The 18,889-nt window shown below is 44.8% G+C and overlaps 3 protein-coding genes across 7 annotated transcripts in view; 1 reads left to right on the top strand and 2 right to left on the bottom strand.

The window, feature by feature from the left end:
* Positions 1 to 362: 362 nt before the first annotated feature.
* LOC143424896 (uncharacterized) lies at positions 363 to 1,046 on the bottom strand. Its single transcript, XM_076897257.1, has 3 exons — positions 839 to 1,046; positions 659 to 766; positions 363 to 573 (listed from the first exon to the last, which is right to left on the bottom strand). The coding sequence occupies exons 1-3, from the start codon at positions 1,018 to 1,020 to the stop codon at positions 363 to 365; spliced, it is 501 nt and encodes a 166-aa protein (XP_076753372.1). The 5' UTR covers positions 1,021 to 1,046.
* Positions 1,047 to 1,298: 252 nt separating this feature from the next.
* The window catches only part of LOC143424825 (protein FAM76A), a 37,637-nt gene continuing 20,046 nt past the window's right edge, over positions 1,299 to 18,889 (top strand). The window contains exons 1-7 of one of the 4 annotated variants that reach the window (XM_076897178.1): positions 1,299 to 1,831; positions 2,324 to 2,388; positions 2,475 to 2,688; positions 2,794 to 2,930; positions 3,105 to 3,348; positions 3,571 to 3,808; positions 4,595 to 5,069. In XM_076897178.1, the coding sequence (XP_076753293.1) occupies positions 1,736 to 1,831; positions 2,324 to 2,388; positions 2,475 to 2,688; positions 2,794 to 2,930; positions 3,105 to 3,348; positions 3,571 to 3,804 (990 nt within the window). In that variant the 5' untranslated portion in view covers positions 1,299 to 1,735 and the 3' untranslated portion in view covers positions 3,805 to 3,808; positions 4,595 to 5,069. Of the gene's footprint in view, positions 1,832 to 2,323; positions 2,389 to 2,474; positions 2,689 to 2,793; positions 2,931 to 3,104; positions 3,349 to 3,570; positions 5,070 to 18,889 lie in introns of those variants that run through there. The other 3 variants (XM_076897175.1, XM_076897176.1, XM_076897174.1) reach the window with 3 other exon arrangements.
* Blimp-1 (PR domain zinc finger protein 1) lies at positions 10,050 to 16,700 on the bottom strand. Of its 2 annotated transcripts, none has more exons than XM_076897088.1 (8): positions 15,951 to 16,700; positions 14,406 to 14,618; positions 13,664 to 13,783; positions 13,133 to 13,258; positions 12,925 to 13,051; positions 10,984 to 12,834; positions 10,553 to 10,894; positions 10,050 to 10,444 (listed from the first exon to the last, which is right to left on the bottom strand). In XM_076897088.1, the coding sequence occupies exons 2-8, from the start codon at positions 14,610 to 14,612 to the stop codon at positions 10,284 to 10,286; spliced, it is 2,934 nt and encodes a 977-aa protein (XP_076753203.1). In that variant the 5' UTR covers positions 14,613 to 14,618; positions 15,951 to 16,700; the 3' UTR covers positions 10,050 to 10,283. The 2 variants fall into 2 exon arrangements, with proteins under 2 accessions (XP_076753203.1, XP_076753204.1); XM_076897089.1 differs by having other exon boundaries at positions 14,448 to 14,618.

The following is an 18,889-nucleotide window of genomic DNA, read 5'->3' as shown; positions in this document are numbered from 1 at the left end:
CTTTCTTGCGTATATTTTTTAGCATGGAATTTGTACTCATTTACGATTGACATTGTATAATTGCTCAACACATATACGTATATGTTTAACAGTACAATCATTGATAGTTAAATATATATAATGTGTGCCTGTTCTTACTATATATATTCAATGATTCATTTATGTGAATATCTTTCTTATTACATATTCATCTCCTAATCTTAATTTATTTTTAATGTACAGATACACGATAAACAAAACATTAAGAATTTAATATACATAATTTTTTCATAATAGAAAAATTGAATAATCTTTTGCAATGATCGAATTTTTGTATAAACACTGTTTAGAAGTAAAAAACAGTTTTAATCAAATAAATAAATTTATACTTTATTTTCAAGTACAATATGATCTAAAGTATCTGTTTCTGGAGTACCATCGTAAATCTTAAGTGGCTTTGAGTTATGCCTTTTAATCCTAATTCTAGTGTCAGGGTTTATTCTTAATTTTCTTCCTGCTATTGTTGGTGGTTCTCTCATTTTTTCTAAGTACTCTGCAGCCATTTGAATACTTTGCATTCTAACTATCGCGGCTCTAAAATTTTACAGTGAACGCCTTATTATATGTATCGTTAATGTACATTTAATTATATAATACACAATGAGATATATGTGTATACTTAGAATCCTGTGAATATGGTTTTAACATTTTAGCAGACAGACAGCCTGGAAGAACTGCTTTTAGTTCGTTAACTTTCGTTCCACATTTAATGTTCGAGATAAAAAGGCTGTACAGACGTCAATATAATAATTATTGAAATTTCTTTTCAACAGCATACAAGAACATATGTAACACTTACTTTTTTGTCACTTTTACATTTGGTTTTGTTTTAGGTACAATAATTTTTGTTTTCGCTACGTTTTTCTTCTTTTTGATTGTAGTTACCGCGGGTACATCAACTTTTACACGTTTCTCCTTCATTTTCGTATTCTTCATCGCCATCGAGCTTTCCATTTCCATCTTTTTATCGAGAAATAGCATGTAAAAATAGCATATTAATCAGTAAATAAATGAGACATATGCACGATGATAATAACGTGGTAACGACCACGCGTTGATGTAGTATTAGGTTATATTTATATTTAAGATGTAGACGCAATTAAAAGACTATATAAACTCAAGATGCGTGCATCGGTGCACGTGCGTAAACGGAAGGGGTAAAACAGTTGATGAACGGTGAAATACGATACATTAATCCGTTCGATTTTACAGTGTGAAAGGTTAAAGGAAACGAGTTCCAGCGGGAAACGTTCGTAACATTGTACGCCAACAGTAATCAATCCAATTGTTATTTGAACCTTTTAGTTAGAAAAATACTGATTGGTTTGAGGCACGTGTTGTCGAACATGTACGATACGGACGGAAGCGACATCTGGCCACTACTGTGAACTAGTAAAAACGTAAGAAGTCACAGATGGCCGTCTCAAATCAACAACCGGTGCAGTGAACGAGCAAAGTGACGCGGTTATGTACGCAAAACAATCGCGTCAGACGCGCAAAACGTCGTGAAACATGTAAGGAGCCGTTATCGTAAATGCCATCGCGTTGAATTTTACGTTTCTTTTTGTTTCGCAATACCGCTAATCGGCAGTGAAAGCAAAACTTGGCCTGATCCGTTACTTTTACGAATTGGTTTTATCGTCGGTGACGTACGGTTTTGAGAGCACCGAGGCCAAACACGAATCGTTGTTCGAGGATGAGCGCGAACAATGTGCAAGCACTTTTCGCGTGTTCCAGATGCTTTTCGAGGCATCCTTTCGAGGAACTTTCCCCGGGGCAACAATTGTGCAAGGTATCGTTTTCGACTTTTAATGTTTTTCCCCGAATTTTTGTCGCGCGTATTACCGATTCTTTTAGAGCGTCGCTTTTCTTGTTTGCAAGATACGATGCTAATAATAGAACATTTCATTCAAATCCGCGTCCTTCGTACAATTGGTGTTACTTTGCAGTGATCAATCCTAAGGATCAGAGTTAGATACAAATTCAGCATTAGATTATTATCAATTGTTTAACGTAGAGGTTTAGAGGAACGGTGTTACATATGCTCGAAAGAGTAAGATAATTACCGTTTTAACAGATCGTTTTACCCACTCATAAATTCCCTCAATTCTTTCTAATTTTGATTTTAATAAATATTTTTTTCTTACAGTATTGTGTGTTTTGTGCAAAAGCTTGAATAATGTGTTAACATTAGAACTGGCTAAATGTAAATATATGCAGTATAAAATTTGAATAATTATGTTTTCTTTTAATACATTTTTACTATATTGTGTTGCTTATCTAGGAATGCAGGGGTGCATTTCCTGTGGTGAAATGTACGTACTGTAGGTCAGAGTTCCAGCAAACAATGTAAGCATCATTTTATACGCCGCCTTACAATCGTAATAAATTAATTTGGAACATTGTTAAAATGTGTTTTATTGTTTGCTTTACAGAAAAGGTAATACAAGCACTATATGTAAAAAATGTGAGCAAAATGTGAAAGCTTACGGTAAGCCATCGGCCTGTGAATATTGCAATACCATAGCCGCATTTATTGGCAGTAAATGTCAAAGATGTACAAATTCTGAAAAACGTTACGGGCCACCTGTAACTTGTGAGCAATGCAAACAGAAGTGTGCCTTTGACAGACAAGACGAAGACAAAAAGGTAGTTTATTTTAATAAAGTATCCGCAACATAGTTATGACTTTTGGACTCTTTAAGAGTCTAAATCTGTTTATCCTAATAATAATTATTAATTTACCGATCGAAGGTCGATGGAAAATTATTATGTTGGCTGTGTACATTGTCGTACAAACGTGCATTGGCGAAAACAAAGCAGTCTGATGCTGAGAGGAGGGCACATTTGAAACTGGCACAACAACGAGCAGCGAAGCACAAAGAACAAAAGTAATTATCCAAATACCTAATGTCGCAAGGTAACTTTGTGCTTAGTAGTTTTAATTGTATTCATCGCACAATTTCAGTTCTCTCCTTTCCTCTCGACTCTAACATGATCTGGTAACATGCAGTGTGTAGGCATTTCGTGTGAATTCGTAGACACATTTGTTTGTTTTACTTTAGATTGAAAAGTCACAATAAGAGACCGCACAGAGTCGATGTTACGAAGTTACCGCCTCAGTCGGAAGGCGGGGAAGCAAATGGTCCTACGCCGGTGAAAGCAGCGCGAATGGTTGGCGTGCACGACCCACACGATCCTAACAGTTCGGATCACGTGGTCGCGGTTACGCAACTCAAAGAAAAGATAGCGCACCTCCAGAAACAAATCTCCATCAAGGATGGACAGTTATTAGCTAAAGATAGACAGGTATGCGTACCTCGAAAGCATGAACCGCCTAATGCATATATTAAACTCTTTGTGTATAAATATTTAGAAACAAGTATCGGTAATAGACGTAGTAAAAAAATGTTAAAAGTGTAGTAGTCTTACACACCATGGAAGAGGCGCAAAGCATTACAGTGAAGTCGCCGCGTTGCAAACGATCGAGTAGAACAACGATGATTTAGTTGCAATTATTTCTGTTCACAGATCACAGAACTGAAAGCGAAGAATTTCACATCGGAAACAGAACTGCGTAATAAGATGAAGGCGACGGAGAAAGAGTACGAAACGAAAATCTCGACGATGCAACACAAGATCGCCAGTTTACTGAAAGAAGTTGCTTCCCTGTCGAAGAGTTCTAAACGGGGAGACAGAGTAGCAGCCACAAAAACAGAAGCTGGGACCAACAGTGGAAGTGGAACAGACAGTCCTGTACCTTGATAAGGTAGGACATTTCACATCCTTATTTATCTTTGTCAATTAATTGTTCAGTTGAACTATTCTATATTTACATTTTAATTAAACGACACAACATATTTACAATAATAAAACATTGTAATTGAGTATGTATGTATTTTGTTTGGAATGGTATTTTGTTTGTCATTTAGCGTTCATGGCTTCTTAATGTTTCATTTCCAATAAGGGCCGGACGTTATTAAGATTCCATTTTTGTTTCTTGCGCTCTCAGTTGTGATCAATTATTTCCAAATATGTGTATAAGAATGTATTATTTTCGCTACCTCGTTCCTATATTGTCGCATTATATTTTGTTGGAGTGATTTCACGATACGAAGCTCATAGTATTCCTTCATCCTCGGAACGTTTTAACGCTGATTTTACGTTGCGGTCAAAAGTTACGCGATCCAAGGCGTAATTCCTTTGATACTTCGATTTCTTTTGTTCTCTTGTGAGTCGCGCTTGAGTGTCTTGGGTATCTAATCTTTAGCATCGTTGATCATTTTTTTGTGTTCTTGGCGAGAGTATGTGAGATGGTACGAAGTAAATATATTTTCCGGCGCGAGTTCTAGATGGAACAAAAAAATACGAATAAATAAAACGTATGATTTTTCTGGGAGATGAAAGACATATCTTGAAATTGTTTTCAGGGACTTGGTTAGCTGTGACAACATACTCAAATGTCCATACCCGCATAAATCATGTGGTACATTACATATAGCTAATTGTTTCCATTAACAAGGCAAAATCTGTATTATTTTTCTAATTAATATAGGAATGTATATTATCTTCGACGTGTACACGGAAAATCTTACGCGTTCTTCTAAACGGGGGATGACAGTGATGCAAGTGCAAAGAAAGGAAAAAATGTTATCCATAAATTAGGTAGCTTTCCCCTGTTCTGTTCCATTTCGTGATTATACCGCGGTCGCGAGCTTCCGCGACTCGACGTCGTGATAAGTTTGTGTATATTTGACTAAGAAAAGCCACACTTAATCGGATTGTACAATAAGGAACCGAGATAGGTATTCGGTTCGATGAGTTAGATTTTTAAAATTCACGATCGAATCGATACTTGCGAGAAACGAACAGAGAGTTATGTGCAGACACATACACGCATACACACACTATAATTGAGCAATAGTGCTGCTGTAACATTTTCCTATTTATAACGATGAAGATGTAATAACGACGATGAACCAGGATATGGTGATTGTAGATCAATTTACAATAAAAAGGATAAAAACGAATATACCTCGCCTTATAAGTTGAAACATATCCTTGGACTTCCTTCCTGTTAGAAGGATCCGTCTTTCCATTCGATCGCCGTTTCACGCGATAGTTTGGATTGACGGGAAACGAGAAACGACTAATTAATTTTAAGGAGAGGTAACTTGAATGATTGAAAATTAGAATTATTTACGGCCAGAGAGAGAGAGGTGTGAATGATAGGTAGTGATATGTGCATATAAATATCCAACAGCCATATATTTATTCTTTATTTTAAGAAACAAATGCTAATTGAGCATTACCTATTCAATAATTGTAATGATAATAAATGCGTAACAATTTACTATATACGAAGTGTAAGGATAATTAACATTTAATTTATAGTCGTTTAAATACGTACGAGCGTGTACATCGTGTGTACAGTTGGAGTTATCGTTTAATCATTACGAGATGGTAAGAACTAAATATTGCTTGTTTGTTGTCGAGGCGGTTAGTCGCTTGATTCCACCGTTTTATCTACTTTCAGCGTATTTATACGATCTTCTTTAGTATTTTCATTCTCTACACCATTTTTCGTCTTCTGTTTTCGTTTTCTCGCAACTTAAATCTTACGTGCTAGGTTCATCTTTCTCTCCCTCTCTTTCACTCTCCCGTTTTCTCTTTGTCATTCTCACCAATTTTACCCTCTCTTTCGTTCGTTCGATCATTCATCGCCCATTCGTTCGTTCGTTCGTTCGTCCTCTTTCATGCTGTCTTCACGCTCTCATCTTTTTACATCGTTATTTATAATAGTGCGTTTTTAGTGCAGGCAAGGTAGGAAATCGAGGCAATATACAGAATGACGATCGACAAAACGTCACTGGAAACACATCTCTCCAACTCCGATATTGTACTTTGAGCTTGTAAAAAAATATACGTGACTTGATTGATCGGTTCGGTAGTCGACACTTTTGCGATCGATGAAGTTGACTCGTCTTATTGGTCGTTTGGGTCTGATTAGGGTCTGAGGTGTCGTACACAGTCACTGCCAATTGCGATCGGCTGGGCGATTCTGTTTAAAAGGATCGTAGCGACAATTCTGAAACGAGTTCTCAGTAGATACTATTCAACAGGTGGTAGAGATACGGTCGCAAAAGTATCAGAATCAATGATTGCTGGTGCATCTTTGCTATGTTCGATGAGTATAAAATGAATCGTGTGTATCGTATCGAACGTGGAACGTTCCGTTCGTAGAGCTCCTCGTTTCCAATGTCGTTTTCGCGGCATAGAATACATGCAGGCCTAAACTCGCTACCAACATCGTAGAATCGATCAGTTCGTCTCACTCTCCTACGATCTTGCCGCTTGATCACGATAGTTTTTCAGCGTCCTGCGCGTGTTTCGATTCACCAATAGATCGCTATAATAACGTACGCATTGTAACAGAAAATTTTCAATCGGCCTAGGCATTCGGTAGAATGCCCGAGTCTTCCACGTTGCCTGTTGATGTATTTGCAAAAATCAGCGTAAAGGCCTTGCGAATCATACTGTTTTCCAATCGTATTTTTTCCTCTCTTTCGCTCTCTCATTCTCTCTCACTCTCTCTCTTTCTCTCTCTCTCTCTCTCTTTATTTTTCTTGTTATCCCTCTCTCTTGTGGTAGGTACGTATTGAACGTAGATTCGCCGAAATGAAATAAACTTTTAAAGCTGCCTTAAACTTACGACGCGTCGAAGTATCGTGTCCCGATAGAGAATCTATGATTAAAAAGGGGCCCACTCCGCACGGAGGGGGCAGCAAAACGGAAGAAACGAATCAAACGATCAGTTCCAAGAAATGTTACGACGAGCACCATGATATTTGCAGGAACCATAGAACTTGTCACGAAGTCCCAAGTTAAAAAACGGATGATGAAAATTGATTGCAATTAGTGGACGTGGAACCTTCAAGGGTGTATATCTGTTTGGTTCGTCGGCGCGGTGTCGCGCCGCGATTTTCTCATCGGAACCGAGGCATTAAAGAAAGGAAGTTAGGAATGCTAATTGTCCTCGAACGCGCTCTGTGCTTCTTGCAATTGTTTCTTTGTTTATCTTCCTGTTCATCCCGATATCTTTCATTCTTGGAATCGTATCGCGATGCACGTAGCTTCTTTAGAATTTTCTTTTGTAGACGATTGATAACCGTGCGTATATCAGTCTGCGATACATCGTAATGTGCTATCGGGACCGATCGGTGATTCCGGCGACGCCTGGCTTCCATTTTTTTCCCGTGAAAATCGAGCCAAGGCGACGCGCGAATCGCCGATCGATCGCGACTGTAATCGTTTCGCATCTAATAGGTAGGCTGCGCTTTCTCAGTGACTTCGACTGTTGACGATTCGGCACTTAAAAATTAGTGGAAGTAGAGACGAGAGTTACGAAATTTCCTTCGAAACCAATGGAAGATAGAAAATAGAATGGAAACGAAAGGAAACGAAAACGGACGAATGGCGCGTGGCCATCGTCGCAGACTCTGATTACGAGTACGTTTGACAATTTTCTTCGGCATATTATTCTTGTCAATCGTCCGACTACGAATCGTTGGAACGATCGACTGGTGATCAGTATTGTTAAAACTATTTGCTTTCTCGTTATCGATGAAAAAACGAAAGGCATATCGTATTGTTTTTTTTTTTTTTTTTTTGCCGATTGCTCAACTAAACCCCTAGAACGATCTTACAAATTTCAGTGTAGTCCGTATGAATTTTACGCAACACCTAGAAGGATATCATTCTTTACGTGCTACACGTTTAATAGGTTAAATCGAAGCGCAAGTCGAAAGATCGAGGCGGAAAGGCTCAGGCGGGATCCTTGTAATTGTTACACGAAAAATGATTCACGAGATGCAGCCGTGTGTTAGTTGTTCCATTTACTTTTTGACTAGATTTTCCTCCCTCGTGCGACCACGACATCAGCGAATTTCTCTACCAGATGTTCCCGTGTTAATGTGCGCTTTCGACTTGTTCCCAATGTGTAAAAATCACGCCTAAGTCTTCGCACCTGACGACGAATAGAGATTACTTTGTACACCGGACACCGCGAGCCGAGACGGCCATCCTCGACGGTCAACAACAAATTAATGCCATCCCCCTTTCGAATACCGCGTTTCCAGCGCTTGTATCCTAACCGATTCTTCCTGTGCTTTCGACGGCACGAAATTAATCAGCTTCTTTTTAATCGCGTTACCACCTCACGGTACGAAGAAACGAGTTTTGTGCGCGATCGCGATAAGACACGGGAAAGATAAGACGTTTTTTCGTGGCACGATCAACCACGGTGATAATTCAAACTCGACGATCTTCACCGATCTACGTTTCACCGCGTCGGCGTCTATGGTCGATGACAGAAAATTTTCAAAAACCGAACGATCGAAACGAGAAGAATAGCATCCGCGAGAGGGAGAATCGAATCCCAAGGGGTAGCGGGCGGGGTGACGGAAGAATAAGAAATTGAGAGAAAAAAAAAGAACACAAGTGAACGATGCGTTCGCGTGGACCGAGAGACTATGCTTTCCGTTTCGAAGATTCCACGACAAAAGGACGCCTAAAAAATATATATATATATATATTTTTATATATATGTATATGTTATGTATATGAACGTGTATAAATATAGATATAGATACTCGATCACCGAAAGCTTTTTTTTTTCTTGTTTCAACGTTACTACGTTACGCGTTTTAATAAATTACCTAACATCTGAAAACTGTTTCGCCCTATTTAAAAAGATTACCGTAGAGCGCAGCCTACCGTGCTTCTCGCCAATCGACGACGATTTTACACATTATACATATATAAAGTTATTCATAAATTAGAGCTCCTTATATTATTACCTTTTTTTTAAATTATCGAATAATTAATAGTAATGTTAGTATATACAGGTACAGGTCTCGTATAGTTGCAGTCGTGTCGTCACTGGTTGTTCGATCATCGCGTCACTCGCTTTTGTTCCTCGCGCGCGCTTTTATTCTCGAATGTGCTGGCGGGTGCCGACAAAGTCCGCCATCTTTCACTTTCAACCGCCTAAGTTCGAACGCGTAGAAAATGGTACCGTGATACCGCGAGGAGGAAGAAAAAAAAATGAAAAAAAAGGGTGGGGAGGGGGATATACGTCCGTTTTGCATTCGCCGGGAATGCGCGTTCGATGCAACGGGCAACGCGGATCTACTTTGCTCGCGATTCGTTTCGAGTCTCGCGAAGGGGTTGGGGATTCGCAACCCCCTTCGGCGCCTCGAGTGCTCGAGGACGCGCGCCTCGTTTCGTAATAAAAAGTGTAAACTACGTGACCATCGCGTTGCTTTAAGCTTCGTGGGTAGAGTTTGCCGCTTCTAGTCGAACGTTGGAAGTGTTTGCGGAAGTATTTCAGCGATTTGTGTATATAAATAGAAAAAGTAACGGCACGGTGTACCGCGTTAGTACGGTACCTTTTCTAAGCATCGGTTTAGGATAGACCGTGGAAGGATAATCGAGAAGCTCGGACGACTTTGGTACTCGCTCTCTCGCGATTACTATCCGGGAATGGCAGCGTGTGACGACTCGAGACATATTAATCCTACCGTTCGTTTCGTCCTTGTTCTTCGTCTGTTTTTCGCGTTTTGGATTCGTCTGTCTTCGTTGGTGTGGCGCTACCATAGAAAAAATATAGAAACGAGTATTTACAAGGAAGGAACTTTGTATGCTCGTAGCCTAGAATCTTGTCGATTCGTCTACCCTCGTCAGAAAAATCGAACTTGTCTCCGCGTTACGATTAACGTACGTAAAGTAACCAGCTTCCAAGAAGAGTATCTACTAAAAGCTTTGAATTCCTTCGCGTTAACAATAACCAAGCAACAACATTTAACAATCTCGAATCACTTGTTGCACGTAATCTCACTCAGGTTTTCGACCGCGTCCCACGATCTTCTCCTATCACCCTTCGCCCCCTGACCGCCCTCCCCCCACCCTCTAGCTTCTGTTTTTTACGTTTTTTCTTTTTTTTTTGTGTGTTCTTTTTGCTTTATACAGTTTCCTTACACGCTGCTTACGACGAATGAAATGAATGAAAAGTACGATTCGGAAATTCTTCTGTTCCTGCGACCCATCGTAGGGGAAAGCACGAACGAGTATAGTTCTCACTACCATCTCACGAGGTTAACATCGTTTTCGTTTGTCGTGAGCAACTCGTTTACTATTCCACGGTTAGATTTTGCGCTTGAGCGAAAGGGCTCATACCCCCGTTTTTAGGTGCACTCGATTATGTGAGGCTGGGAGGTCTCTATGACGCTTGGTCGCCCCACGGAGTTCTCCAGGTTGTGAAGAGACGTGGAGTGTGGACCGTGAGCGGATCCATGCCTCTCGTAATTATCGATGTGCTCCAGTTCGCATTCTTTCGGCATGTTCCCTGCAATCGAAGCGATATTCCCTTTTAAAACTAGCTCGCGCCTCGTCGGGGCTCGAATTAATTCTAAACGTAGGGTCGAGCGTTTGATATCATCTCGATCGAGCTTACCGACGTTCATGTCGGGGCCGTACTCGTAATACGTCGGCGAACCCACAGCTGCGGCAAGGGCAAGCTCGTCCTCGATATTATTTGGCCTGCAACTGGTCGTCTTCCAGTGGGTCCTAAGGCCACTCGCGCTAATGTACTTTTTGTCGCATCCCTGGCAGGTGTACGGCCTTTCGTTCGTGTGTAACCTCTTGTGCAGCTTGAGGTGAACGAACTGAGTGAACTTCGCGGGGCACAGGTCACAGGCGTAGGGCTTTTGGCCGGAATGCAGTCTCAGATGGGTCTTCAGGTTCGAGGTCGAGCTGAACCTCTTCTTGCAGATCTCGCATTGGTGCGGTTTTTCACCTGCGTCAGCGAACGTTCTCTGTTATAGTTAGGACTCGAACGATATTCGAAAGAAACGGCAAAGGGAAAAGAAACGGGGATCGACTTACCAGTGTGCACGAGGTGATGCTTCTGCAGGTGGGCCAGCTGAGTGAAGCTCTTGGTGCAAACGTTACACTTGAACGGCCTCTCGCCGGAGTGCGTCCTTAGGTGTACCTTGAGGTTCGACAGCTGGCCGAATGTCTTGCAGCAGACGTTGCACTCGTAATGCATTTTCCCGTCCTTCTTCTTCAACGGGTACGGTAGCGACCTGTAACCCCTCGAGCCTTGCGAGTTCGGACTCAAGGAGCCACTCTGCGAGCAACCGTGGTCGTCCGGGGACAATGAGCTCGCGGGCGAGTATCGGTTCAGCGACGAGGAGTTCGCGTGAATGGTCAAGCCGGGGTGATGACCCAGGTGAAGATTGTGCGTGCCAGCGATCAACGTCTGGTTGGTATCGATCTGCATCGTCGACGAGGTCGGCAATTGGTGGCTGCTCGTCGCAGCCTCCAGTCTTCTTCCATCGGTTCGTTCGTAGACCACGTTCCCGCTAGGCGTCGGCGAGTAGGCGGTGCAGTTTATGGATAAAGGCGCCACGTTGTGATGCAGCGTGCTGTTCTGATGATAAATCCCGTACGGATAGGACGATGGTGATTGAATAGGCGAGATAGGGGAGACGCTCTGATTGCTGCTCGCTGCTGGGCTAGGGTAAACCGGGCTGGACTCGATCTGACATCCCCCGGAACTGGAGTACAAAATCGTAGGCGTGGTCGCGCCCGTTGGATTCGCTGACGGCGACGGGCTCTTGGTCTTTCTCTTAGGTAGACAGCTACTGGACGTCGTCGAAGGGTGAAGGTTGGTTGTGGATGTCAGTATCGTGGTGGACGATAGGACGTTCGCGTTCGTGTGATGATTGTTCGAGTTGCTGGACGAATGGATGTTCCCTGGGTGAGATTGTAGAACGTTGCTCGGGCCGGTGCTAGAGTGGAGGTTGCCCGTACTCGAGTGCAGGCTTCCCGTGCTCGAGTGCAAGTTACTCGTCGGACTCTGCATCGGCATGGTGTTGTTGCCGCTAGTGGAATTGACGCACGTGTCCGCTTGCATCGGCAGATTCGAGCTCGAATCGGGGCTGCACGGTAGCATGTTCCCGTAGCGGTGAGACTTTTTGTAGGAGTACGCCATTTCCGTTGGACTGGACGGCGGCGGTGTGACCGATTCCACGTGCGTCTGATGATGAATCTGATGGTGTTGATGGTGCTGTTGCGCGCCGTTGTGGTGATGGTTGTGGCTGTTGTTGTTGTTGTCGGTGCTGCTACGAAGGAGGATATTTTCGAGGATGGAGCTGCTCGGGCTGGTCAGGTAGGCTGGCCTCCCGGTGACAGGTAGATTGCCTTTGACCTCGGACTCGTAGAAGGGTTTCGGGTTCTTCTCTGGAATCTCATCCTCGTTCACCGTCGACAGGACGGTGTTCTTCTGAAGAATAATGGGTGACATCGGTTTCTGCAACTCCGGGGTCACCGCCCTGCTCGGCAGTTCTTGATCCTTCTCCTTCCCGTTCGCGTCCAGGCTCTTCGAGCTCTGAAAGTTCCCGTAGGTCTTGGTGATCTTGATCTTGACCTTTCTGTACTCGTTCTTCGCGGCCGCATTGTCTTGCTTGAGCACCTCGTTGTTGCACACCGACGTTTTCGCGTTCTTGCTGAAGTCCAACACATAGTTGTTCTCCGAGTCCGACTCGCTGCTCTCTTCCGGGGGCGTGAGGATTTCGTCGTGATAACCGTTCGAATGGTAGCCCTCGTCCGATCTAACGGAACCGTCCGTCGGGGTCATTTGCGATCGTCTCTCGTAGATCGTCGAGTCCTTTAAAGGTGACACCACGGCGGTTGGGATTTCGGCTGGTAACGCAGATTGTTGTACTTGTTGTCCTGCGGGAAATAAAACAACCGTGTGACGCCGTTGCTCTTCGCGATCGTAATGACGGATAATAATGATGATCGCGCGAAGGATGTACTTACGTATTCTTTGAAGCATTAGTTCACCCGTCAATGGGTAATTGAGCCTTTCAGCGAACTCTCTGCAATACCACACCAGAAGCTCTTGGTTCGGTAGTATCGGCTTGATCGTGTAAAAATAAATGTTCATCTGCAAAGGGAGATCGATCGATTTTGATTAACGTCGATCCCAAAACGCAGTGCCTCGGACGGAACCACGAATTCGACTCACCTTATACTGGCATGCTATCAGGTTCTGCGATTCGGACGAATAAGCCGGGTTTACGTAACGCATCCAATTTGATTTCTGGACGTCATAACCGTCGATGTAGTAGAACAGCTCGTTGTTCTTGTACACCTACAGAGGGAAACGTACGGTTTAGTAGCAACGTCGTGGAACGAGGCGACACTTAAAACACGGGGAGCCCGAGACGTCGAAATGAAAATTAAATTGGCACTGGCCAAGTAGGAAGTAGCAGGCGATTTAATAGGAAGAATCGAGAGGGAACCAAGTTCTCTATCGTAACTCATCAATTCGTTACGAGGCATCAATGGCTTCGCGGGTTTCGCTTTAAGGCTCGCTAGATCGGCTGAAACCAGTTTCTGGTCTTTGAAGGCTTCTCTCTCGCTATCTTCCTCTTTCCCTTTTCGTCTTCTTATCGTTTTTGTTTCTCATCATCTGAGAGGCCAGCCGGTGACGATAGTAAACGCTCGGGAAACAACTTCTACGAGTGTTTTGAATAGGTACTCAAATGATTCTTACCCTCCAGAAGTACTTCCGGTTCGCGTCGGCTGGTACCGAGTCCTTGGTGTACACTTGGCCCACCAGAGGACCGAATCGTGTCCCCTTGGGAATGTAACTTGTGCTCCAAACTCCCAAAACCTGTGCACACATTCAACACACTTTATCGTCTGTCGGCTATAGTCCAAATAGCGTCTTAACGGTGGGACCGAAATACTGGAGAACGCGTTCGACGATTCGACCATCGTTCGAGGAACGTACGTCACGTTACACCGTGTGTTTCGTTCGCTCGATATTTCCGAACGTTTCAGTAGGCAGATCTATTCTCGCGTGGAAAAATGCTCGTACTCGGGTCAGCTCTATGCAAATATCCTTTTCCATGGTTATTGCTTTCGGTTCGCGCAACATCTTCCCCCTTTCGATTAATCGCGCAATACTTTATCTGATTGAAACGCGAAGTAAGAGTTTGTACGATCGCGGAGCGGCTTGGAGAGGTTATTGGTTTCGATTCCAGTCACCGAGAAAACTGTAACGATTGACTTCGGCTCTAGGTCATACTTGGTAAGTTAATTAGCTTCGTCACTCGGTCAAGTTTGGTTTACCGGTCGCCGTTGTATCGCGACAGTTGTCTGCTTGCTACGAGCGAACCGAACGGAACTGGTTCTACGGGGTTCTCGCGAGTTCGCGGTCGCGATTCAAGGGCAGTTTTAGGAAGCTTCGGGTTGTGAATTAGAGAAATTGCGGTTATTCTCGCGACTCTCACCGAGGAGGTCTCGAGAAAGGATTCTTTGGCGGAAGAACGTACATCGTTGAGGGCCTGAGAAGGTTTGAGGACCAAATTTCTTGGCAGGGATGCCTCCGCACGATTGGTATCGGTTGGCGATGCCGCCACATCCGGTACCAAATATACGGCATGCTGCTCGAATTCCTCTTCCCTCAAGGTCGCGTGATCCCACTCGCTGGCCTCCATCCTTTACTGCACAGAAATACAGAGAAAGAGCGTTAGGTTTCATCAGGAATCATCGTTTCTCATTAAATCTTTTTCGTTCGAATCGTTCGGGCCTCGTGTTACAGAATTGATGCGCATTCGGGTGTCCTCGGGTTTCAATGGATTCGTGAATTATTTAACCGCTAAATTCGCAATGCAAGCTCGTGGAAAAACGATCGGGGCCTTGATAAATATTTGCCATTAGAAATTCCAGCTACAAGGTTTAAAAATGGCTTTCCGACTTTTATGGATTAAACATACGCGAAGACGATTTTACCCTCTCGGCTCGGGAACGTCAATCATCGCGGGTGAAAACGAAACGCGAGAATCGCGATATTATTAGAATCGACTCAGAAGTATATACGTATATATATAATGACGGGCAACAACGCAGAGCATTATAAATAGTTTAGATTCCGGTAAATCGATACGATCAATAACTCCAGCCATTAACTTCGAAACGCTTGTAAAAGAGATGCAACGCGTTCGTCCGCGTGTCGCCGCTCGTAACCACCGAGAAATTTTTTCTTTCGCGTGCCACGCATTTCTCGCTACGCCGGACTCTGTGTGTTTCCCCGCGGGGCGTAATATTTAGCCACGTGATAGCGAAAAATCGCGTTCCTTTCTTGTCCCTCGATCGACGATGGTGCAACACTTTAACACCGCGAAAGTGAAACCCGTCCACGCATTGATCGACTGCAGGGGTGAGAGGGAGGGGGACGGGGCATAAACTCTGAAGTCCCTCCACCCTTCACCCCCGCCCACCCAGGCATCGGGGGTTTTCGCTACTCGTTGAATTTCCATTTCCGTGGAAATCGCACCACCACCAGTCGCGTTCACTATTCGTTAACTTTCCATGCAACTTTTTTTGCTTTTCGTCCCTCCCCCACGGACTCGTCCTCGATCTCCTTCGATTAAAAGGATTTTTCTTTGCCCTCGATTTTCAACGTTCAGCCGTTGATTCGTAGATTTATACCGGCTGTCTTTTTTATGGGCAAGGGTTTTAAATCTAAAAAGTTTCATCCTACTTTGTTTCATGCTTTCTTGAAAGAGAGAGGGAGCGATGAATCGTTTAAGGGTGTTCTAGAATTCGTTCGACAGGCAGTGCAATGCACCAGCTTCTGGCGAACGATCGTTACGTTTTTAAACAGTGAATCAAACGTCCCTCAAATGAATGCTAACGGACGTAAGAAACACTTCGATCTTACAGGGGGAATACTATTCTTTCTCTGGAACAATGTTTTTAGTCGGGTTCGTCGCAGAATAAAGTTGTTGCCGGCTTTATTGCGCGGCGTGTATCGCTAACCGTGCAGTACTCACGCCTTTTGGTGCATCGGTTCGCGAGACGCGAGTCGACGAAAGTCCTACACCGTCTCGCGACGATTTCCACCGCCGATCTTTCGGTTTGTGTGCTTGATACGGGTGATTGCGTTCTCTGCGAGGGGGATGATTATCGGAAACGATCGTCGGCTCCAGTTTTATGTGATCCTATGGTTCCGTAGGGAGATCGGCATCCCGACGACTCTTGGGACACTCGGGAGCCTCGGTTGGCCTCGTGTTGAGGGATGAAACACGTTGGCTGTTCTCAACATTTATTTGAAAATGTCCCAAATGCTAGGCGAAATTTCGACGTCGATAAGGCCGATCGTAGCCGGCCTAGGCGGTCCTCTACCACCTACACAACGCTTATCGATTATCAGGACATCGAGAAAAGGAAATTGGGATTGGCGCTGTCGTTGCACCCGTCTAATCAACCACCGACACTCTCTCCCTTCTACTTGTTTATCAACAACTATCGTTTCGAGGATTTCGTCGCGACACCGTTTCCTCCACCCCGTGTTCACTTGCTCTCCTCTCCCTCTTTCCTCGTTTATTCGCACTCGATGATCGCGTGGCCGTTCGCCGCTGAACCAAAGGGAAACTAAACCGGGAACCACCGTTTTCTCTTTCTCCTCTCGAAAGGCACACACCAACCACTTCGACGCACCACTTCACCTCTTTCAGTCTCTCGCACCCCCTCTCTGAACTCTGTTACTTTCCCGGGTTGAACGACGAAGACGGCTCGACGGGCTTGAGAATTCGAAAACGGCGAAACGGGAACGGAGTTTTCCTGCGGATCGTACGGCGGCCAGGAGAACGATGAAACGACGAGCCGACGAAGGGCTAGGGAACCCGCGTACCCTCCTACGGTTGTTGTCAATGACTGTACGATCTCGCGGTTTAGCGGCGAACGCGAGCACGCCGCGTTTACGAATGCCGATCGTTCGGCAAACAAACCAGCGTCGTGTTGCAACGCGATATCGATTGGTTTAGTTATTTTTATTGAAAAATAGAAGCGAGGAATCCCGATAACCGGCACTGTTCCGCGGCGACGAACACGGTTTGCGTTAATTTCGCGTTTCAACCCTTTTTCGAGGGTGGTCTCCGCCTTCGGGTCTCTTTGGATGGTACACGCAGAGCAGTGTGTGGAACTCGGGTAGACCTGACCTAGCCCAACGCGAGTCGGCTTGGCTCGTCCTCCCCCTGCGTCGGTATTGGTCGCTCGCTATCCCTCTTTCTCTCCCTACCTCCCTCTCTTCCTCTCTCTCTCTTTCTCTATCCCTCTCTTCTTCACCCGTTCCATCTCTCTCTTTCTGGCGAACACGGACGTGGTGGTGTGCCAGCAAAGCTGCCAGACCAGAGCAGAGGTGGTGCATTTCTCTGCGCTGCGCTTTCGATCGACCCGTTGCCAGAGGTTCTCTTCCTCCCCCTCCTGGCCCGTCCTCCATACTTCACCCTCACTCTCTTTCTCGCCGTTTCCCTCCACGCTCGCGTTTTCTCCCTTCTACGATCGCCTCTTTCTCTCGTCTTCCCTTTCTCTCCACCGCAGCCCCGTACTCCTTCCAGCTCCCTCCCTCTCTCTCTCTCCCTCTTCCCAGTGGTACCTCTAGTGCATTTCCCTCTTTCGTCCTCGTCGCTCGCCGGCTCGCGTTTCTTCCCTTCCTCGTCGGCCGCGCTCTCGTTACCCCTTTCAACCCCTCCAGTTACTCTCCAACGCGTGCAACCGTGTCTCCTTCTCTCTCTCTTCTCTTCTCTCCCTCTCTCCGTCGCTCCATCTCTCTTCCGTCCGCGGATTTTCCATATCGCCGGCTCTGTCTTCGCTCGTCGATGCCGAGAGGGTGCATGCGCCGATCGCTTCTAAGTTTAATTCTTCGGATAACTTCTCGTGATCGTAAGACGCTATGCGAGGGTTCTTAATGAAAAAGAGAAAAAAATAAAATGCCGGCTCGCGCGTGTACCGCCGCGAATCTAGGCTGGCTTCCACGATTTATCGCCGCTCGAGTTCGATCGGCGTGTCCCTCCATCGAGATCTCGATTCGATCGAAATTTCGAATGGATTTTCTAATCCGGGCTAGCATAATTTTGGCGTGGATGGTGTTTATATAACACGGAAAATCGATAAGGCGCGAGAGGCAGAGGCAGAGAGAAAGAGAGAGGGTTGGCGAATGATCTAAGAACATAGAAACGTTCACCCTCTCTTGCGCGTAGCTCGACGTGGATAATAATGGAGGGAACTCGTTCGAATACGAGCCGATTCGTTTTAAGGGAACGCGAATAAAAAAAAAAAAAAGAAAAAAAGAAATCAGTTGGACGATAAATCGGGACATTTGAATTTAAATGGGCTCCATGCACGAGACTGTTGTGTCGAGTCCGTCCCGTAGACCGGTAACCTGTTTAATTCATCCGGATCAGACTGCGGATCAAAGTACGCTCGCGTAATTTTCATATTGTCGTCCGTAACGCGAGACGCGAACAGCTTGAAAATGATCGTCGTCGTTATTATCGAAGGACAATTTCTTCTGGTCTGGTAAATTTACAAGCCAGACAGCCGTCTACAAAAATCCTGCACTGTTTTTCTCCCGTCCTTGTTTACGCCTCCTTTGAGTATGTGCCTCTCCTACGATGCGTCCCTCTCACACGGTTTCTTCCCGTCCGTTGTCCTCTCGCAACCCCTTCACGGGGACGTGCATTTAACCCCAGCGCCACCCTTTACCTATACTCTCCCACACTCTTCTCCCATTCACGGCTCGCTGCATACACCGATCACGTACGAGCCGCATGAATGTAAATCGGCCCAAATCGATCCAGACTGGTCTGGAATCCAAAGACTTGATCATTTTCTTTTCCGTACCATTTATACCCGCTCGTTTCACTTCTCTTTATTTATTGTTTTCTCGTCGAATTCCCGCAACTGTTTCACGATCGCTTCGCTGCGATAT

Source organism: Xylocopa sonorina, chromosome 6, assembly GCF_050948175.1.
Source record: "Xylocopa sonorina isolate GNS202 chromosome 6, iyXylSono1_principal, whole genome shotgun sequence".
Classification (NCBI taxonomy): domain Eukaryota; kingdom Metazoa; phylum Arthropoda; class Insecta; order Hymenoptera; family Apidae; genus Xylocopa; species Xylocopa sonorina.
Note: the sequence above shows the minus strand (reverse complement) of the source record. Positions and strands in the feature narration are given on the sequence as shown.

Bases quoted from the DNA above. Each gene is read 5' to 3' on its own strand.
- Blimp-1 (XM_076897088.1), bottom strand. From the start codon at position 14,612: ATGGAGGCCAGCGAGTGGGATCACGCGACCTTGAGGGAAGAGGAATTC. The intron at 12,835-12,924 runs GTAAGTACATCC...TATTTCCCGCAG, and splicing joins ACTAATGCTTCAAAGAATAC to GACAACAAGTACAACAATCT. The intron at 10,895-10,983 runs GTAAGTCGATCC...TCGCTGACGCAG, and splicing joins GCATCACCTCGTGCACACTG to GTGAAAAACCGCACCAATGC.
- LOC143424896 (XM_076897257.1), bottom strand. From the start codon at position 1,020: ATGCTATTTCTCGATAAAAAGATGGAAATGGAAAGCTCGATGGCGATG. The intron at 767-838 runs GTAAGTGTTACA...ACGTCTGTACAG, and splicing joins AATGTAAAAGTGACAAAAAA to CCTTTTTATCTCGAACATTA. The intron at 574-658 runs GTATACACATAT...GTAAAATTTTAG, and splicing joins CCATATTCACAGGATTCTAA to AGCCGCGATAGTTAGAATGC.